Raw genomic sequence first — 6,065 nt, 5'->3', positions numbered from 1 at the left:
ACAGTTTCGGCAGCGAAAGGCGGTCCGGCCCTCCATCCGGTGGGATCATAAGGATATCAGCCTGTGGATGAAGTTGATGACGTCCGCCCGGGCGGGGGGTCAGTTTTTTCCAGGGGGGGCCGGCGGCACCTCGACCTCGGGTTCATCGGCCGATAAGAAGAAAGGGGTGTGTTGGCAGTTCAACGAGGGCACGTGCAAGTTTGGGAGCTCCTGTCGTTTTAAGCACGAGTGTTCAGGATGTGGCGGTAGTCACCCCCTGTCCCGTTGCTTCAAACGGGGAAAGGGGCGTGGTGGGGAGGTCCCTGGCAAGAGGGATGACTCCGGTGAGGGTGGCAAGGATGGTACCGTTCTTAAATAGGTACCCCGATCGGGAGGCGGCTGGCCGTCTTGAAGTGGGTTTTCGCATTCCGTGTTCTTTGGAGGGGATTCCGCCCTTAGCGGGCAACTTGCGTTCTGCCCGGCTTTACCCGGAGGTGGTGGCGGAGAAGCTGGCTAAGGCAGTGGCATTGGGCAGGATGAGTGGGCCTTTTGCTTCACCCCCGTTGCCGGGGCTGGTGGTTTCGCCGTTGGGGGTGGTCCCCAAGAAGGAACCGGGCAAGTTTCGCCTGATTCACCATCTGTCGTATCCGCGGGGTGGCTCCGTCAACGATGGTATTGACCCGCGGGCGTGTGCGGTTACCTATACGTCGTTTGATGCAGCCATTTCTTGGGTTCGAAAATATGGTAAGGGGGCCCTGTTGGCCAAGGCCGACGTGGAAGCGGCCTTTCGCTTACTGCCAGTTCACCCCGATAGTATGCACTTGTTGGGGTGCCGTTGGCAAGGATCTTATTTTGTGGATCGCTGCTTGCCGATGGGCTGTTCCATTTCGTGTGCCTTCTTTGAAACCTTTTCTTCCTTTCTGGAGTGGGTGGTTCGGGATGTGTCGGGGGTTAGCTCCATCATCCATTATTTGGATGACTTTTTGTGCATAGGGCCCTCGGGCTCGAGGACCTGTGCGGTCCTCTTGGGGACGCTGCAACACATCGCCGCCCGTTTTGGGGTTCCTTCGGCTTCGGACAAGACGGAGGGCCCTGTGACGGAATTGGTTTTCTTGGGCATCACGATTGACTCTCTGGCCATGGAATGCAGGTTGCCGTTGGACAAGTTGGTGCGTTTGAGGGAGGAGGTTAGGCAGGCGAGCGGTCGTCGCAGGATCACGCTGCGGGAGTTACAGTCCTTACTCGGTAAGTTGAACTTCGCGTGCAGGATAATTCCCATGGGGCGAATTTTTTGTCGCCGTTTGGCTGCGGCCACGTCGGGGGTCCGGGCCCCCGGGCATTCGGTGAGGCTTACCAGGGGGCTTCGGGCGGACCTGAGGATTTGGGATATGTTTCTGGAGTCTTACAATGGCTGCTCGCTGTGGATGGACGGTCCGTTTAGCAACGGGGACTTAGCTCTATTTACGGACGCGGCTGGTTCTGCGGGGTATGGGGCATTCTTTCAGGGACAGTGGAGCGCGGAACCTTGGCCGGAATCCTGGAGGTCGGCGGGTTTCCTGCGTAACTTGGTGTTGCTGGAGTTGTTTCCGATTGTGGTTTCGGTGGCTCTATGGGGGGCGGGCTTTGGCAACAAGAAGGTGCGTTTTCATTGCGACAACATGGGGGTGGTGGAGGCGATCAATAACATCTCGGCGACTTCCCCCCCGGTAGTTAGCCTGTTGCGCCATCTGGTCCTGTTGTGTCTGCGTTTCAATGTTTTTATTTATGCTGTGCATATTCCGGGGGTTTCTAACAAGGTGGCCGATGCTTTGTCTCGTTTCCAGTGGACCGAGTTTCGCGTGTTGGCGCCGGCAGCGGAGCAGCATGGGATTCCCTGTCCGCAGGATTTGTGGACGGTCCCCTTGGAAGAGCAGCGATTTTGATTCGGCGGTCACTGTCCCCTGCGACTTGGGAGGCGTATGTCAGGGCGTGGGCGGAATGGCGTTCCTTTTTGGAGGAGGTAGGGGGGACAGATTTGGGGGTGGATGTGTCCGCTCTGGTGCTTTACTTTGTGTGTATGAATTTTGGGCGGGGAGTTTCGGCGGCGGCCATGGATAGAAAACTGGCAGGCATGGCCTTTTGGTTCAAGTTGACAGGGGGGGTGGATTTCACCAAGGCTTTTCACGTGGGGCAGGCGTTGAAGGGGTACCAGAAGTGTAACCGGGGCCGCGATTCCCGGCGTCCGGTGTCTTTTTCAGTGTTGGGTGTCGTTCTGGGAAAACTGGGCTCTATCTGTTCGTCATCTTTTGAGGGCTTGCTGTTCAGGGCAGCCTTCCTGTTGGCTTTCTTTGGGGCCTTCCGGATTGGTGAACTGGTTAGTCCATCGACGAGGGTGGATGGGGGGCTTCTGCTGGAGGACATCGTGCGCACTGCCTCCTCGGTTCGGATTCGTCTCGGAAGGTCCAAAACGGACCAGGTGGGCAGAGGTAAGTGGGTGGAGCTGTTTCGGGGCAACGGAGCTGATGTTTGCCCGGTGGGGGCTCTGGAGCGTTATCTTCAGGTTCGGCCTGAGGTTGGTGGTGCCTTGTTGGTTCACTTGGACGGTTCTTGCCTGTCCAGGTTTCAATTTGTGGCAGTGTTTAGGAAGTGTTTGCTGGCCGGGGGCTTCGACCCGGCGGCTTATGCGTCCCATTCTTTTCGCATCGGGGCGGCCGCAGAGGCGGCCCGTTGGGGTTTGGGAGAGGACGTGGTCAGGCGCATTGGGCGGTGGGAGTCACATAGGTTCCGGTCCTACATCAGGCCCCACCTGGTGCAGTAGCCTCTGCAGAGGGGTTATAGGGGCCTGTTTGTGTGTGTTTTCTGCGTATTTTTCGTGTTTGTTTGGTTGTGTTGTATGTGTGCTTTGGGTGTAGGGTGCACTGTCTTTGTTTCTTTTTGCAGGTGTCCGGCAGTGTCTGATTTGGATCCTCGGCCATTCGTATGTCTTCTGGGGGGCCAGGCGGGCGGAGGTCAGGCCTAATGGTAGACAGTTTGGAGTTCCCCGGGAGGATGGCAGGGTTAGGTGGATAGGTGTGCCTGGCATGCTGTGGAGCAGGGTCGTGCCGGAAGTCTCCCGCTTTGCCAGGTTGGACAGGGCCCCGGATATCCTTGTTTTGCATGTGGGCGGGAATGATTTGGGTCTCCGCTCTATGCGTGAGCTCATTCGGGATGTGAAGTTCGACTTTTTGAGGCTTCGCACTTCCTTCCCTGATATGCTGGTGGTGTGGTCCGACATTGTGGCCCGCACTTCGTGGCGGTCGGCTCGGTCAGTCGACAAACTTAATAAGGCCCGGATTAAAGTGAACAAGGAGGTGGGGAGATTCGTCAGCAGGAATGGTGGCCTGGTGGTGCGGCATTTGGAGCTGGAGAGCGATACGTGGCAGTTCCTTCGTGGGGATGGGGTCCATCTCAATGCTATTGGCACTGACCTGTGGTTTTTGGGTTTGGAGGACGGTATCCACTGGGCCTTGAGGGTGTGGAGGGGCGCACAAGTGTAAGGGGTCACACTTGTGGCGCTGTGGCGGTTTGGGGTCCTTGACAGGGGTTCAGCAAACTGTTTTTTGGGAAAAATGGTGGGGACCCATCCGAGGTATGGCGTCCTCTAAATTGTACAGGTGGGGTGTCTGGGTCGGCTGTGTTAGTCCCCGAGGCGGTGCTTAGCGGCTGGGGAAGTGACCAAGCCAAATGGTGACCCAGACACAGAAGTTGGTTTGTACATGGTACTGTCAAGGACCACAAACATAGATCTGGGTTATTGTTATTATTATTATTGTTATATTGTTATTTCATAATTTTATATTTGTTATTTAATAAAAGGCCACGTCGGCCATTTTTACTCCAAGACGAGTAGTGTGTTTTGTATATAGTTTAAGTGGGTGTGGGTATTGGGGAGTTAGCGGGTGTTTTTTGAAGTCCAGCACGGGAGCTCTGATCTACCCAGATCAAGACATGCCCGGCGACAGGAGAGAAAGGACTAGGCATAGGGCATACATGAATGGGTGAGAAAGGGAAGCATGCAGTAAAGGTCAAGTGGGGGACAAAAGTAGGTGGGCTAACAGGGGGGCACTTACCTTATTGGTCAGTTGTCCAGGCAGGGAGTGGAGAGGTTGAAATATAGGTCCAGGGTAGGAGGGGTCAGGTCAATCCTGAAGGAGAAAGCGTGGAAGAAAAGTCCCTCCCTCCCACCCCTTTTTTGGTTTGTCAGTGGGGTTGTTGCTTTTTGGGGTGTGTTATATTTTTGCTGCTGAAGTTGGCGGTTTGGGGTTCTTGACAGGGGTTCAGCAAACTGGTTTTTGGGAAAAATGGTGGGGACCCATCCGAGGTATGGCGTCCTCTAAATTGTACAGGTGGGGTGTCTGGGTCGGCTGTGTTAGTCCCCGAGGCGGTGCTTAGCGGCTGGGGAAGTGACCAAGCCAAATGGTGACCCAGACACAGAAGTTGGTTTGTACATGGTACTGTCAAGGACCACAAACATAGATCTGGGTTATTGTTATTATTATTATTGTTATATTGTTATTTCATAATTTTATATTTGTTATTTAATAAAAGGCCATGTCGGCCATTTTTACTCCAAGACGAGTAGTGTGTTTTGTATATAGTTTAAGTGGGTGTGGGTATTGGGGAGTTAGCGGGTGTTTTTTGTAGTCCAGCACGGGAGCTCTGATCTACCCAGATCAAGGAAGAAGAGAGGATAAAAACCTGGAGAGACCACTGCTGCTGCTGCCGCCTCGATCGGTGCGCCCAGGGAAAAGGAAGTGATGAAACTCAGGGCGCTCTATTAAAGCCTATGGAAGGCTACAAGAAAATGGCCGCCTGCAGTGTAAACATGCGGCCGGAGCGAGCGCAGCCAAAATGGCGCCGTTTGGCGCCGAAAACGCTGCTCCTCCACTCCAGTGAGGACCGCCAGCATAGTAAAAAAAAACATGGCGGACCGCCGCAGCGATCGCTGTATATGCCCAAACATGAAACATCATGCCCCACAGCACACAGCCTTTCACACATCCACAGGCTGACACAGACAGTGCAGCACAGCCCCCCCCCCCCTTGCAGCCCACAGCATTCAGCCAGAGAGATAGGGAGCTTAACAGTGTGAATAGAGGCAGGTTACACAGTCCCAGACTGACACCCCCCCCACACAGACAGGTCCCCACACAGATACACTTACCTCCTAGATGGCGTGGGGAACGCGCACAGGCGAACAAGCCACTGCACATGTGACAGGGAGAGTCGCATTCAGGACGCAGAAAAACTGGGGTTGAGAAACCGCACAGCGTCCAGTGAGGTAGCCACCTCACCATAGCATCCCTGCACCGAACAGGGATGGGTCGTTCAATGTGTCAGGAGCGTTACCTGACTGAACGCTCGATGGCAGGCTGGGAAGCCACTGACCCACAACCTGCGACCAGGGGGATCAGCCCGAGACCCAGCCCGCACGAATCCTCTTCATCAGAAGAACTAACTAATGCTGACAAAAAGAACAGCTAAGTAAAGAGAGAGAAAAAACTCAAACAAAAATCAAAAAAGAAGAGAAAGGCTGAGACAAAATGCCCCAGCATAGAGACATCCAGCTACTCCTGACAAGCTAGACATTGAAACTGAGATATGGATACAGGAAGTAGGAGGGTATTGACTGAGGGGACCACCCCCTGGGGGTGGGATATGTTAAAAGCTTTAATGTTAACATATTCTGTTGCCTAGCTACTCCTACGGAGCAAAGTCTAATACCCATTGTGACGAATATGAAGATGGCGGCGACTGTCGGAGGACGTAAGAGAAATGAAGATTTAATACCACCTTACACAGTGTATTCCATGTGCTTGTCTGTGAGAGAGACACACAGACTGTCATTGGCAGACTTCCCTATTGTTTGTATATTGGGAGGGAATGTGGATTGTGCCGGTCTCATCGTTAAATGTTAATGACCTCACATTGTTCTGTCTGCCTTAACCACTTAAGCCCCAGCCCTATTTCGGACACTTTTTGTTTACAAGTTAAAATCAGTATTTTTTCCTAGAAAACTACTTAGAACCCCCAAACATTATATATATATATATATATATATATATATA

The 6,065-nt window shown here is 53.5% G+C and overlaps 1 protein-coding gene across 1 annotated transcript; it reads left to right on the top strand.

The window, feature by feature from the left end:
• Positions 1-338: 338 nt before the first annotated feature.
• On the top strand, positions 339-1,901 carry LOC309560459 (uncharacterized protein; the record flags this gene model as incomplete). Its single annotated transcript, XM_082264092.1, has 1 exon — positions 339-1,901. One exon carries the CDS (start codon positions 339-341, stop codon positions 1,899-1,901), a length of 1,563 nt encoding a protein of 520 aa, XP_082120218.1.
• Positions 1,902-6,065: the final 4,164 nt, after the last annotated feature.

This window comes from Pelophylax lessonae (genome assembly GCF_965119305.1).
Source record: "Pelophylax lessonae genome assembly, chromosome: 7".
NCBI lineage: Eukaryota > Metazoa > Chordata > Amphibia > Anura > Ranidae > Pelophylax > Pelophylax lessonae.
This window is presented reverse-complemented; position numbering and strand designations above follow the sequence as displayed.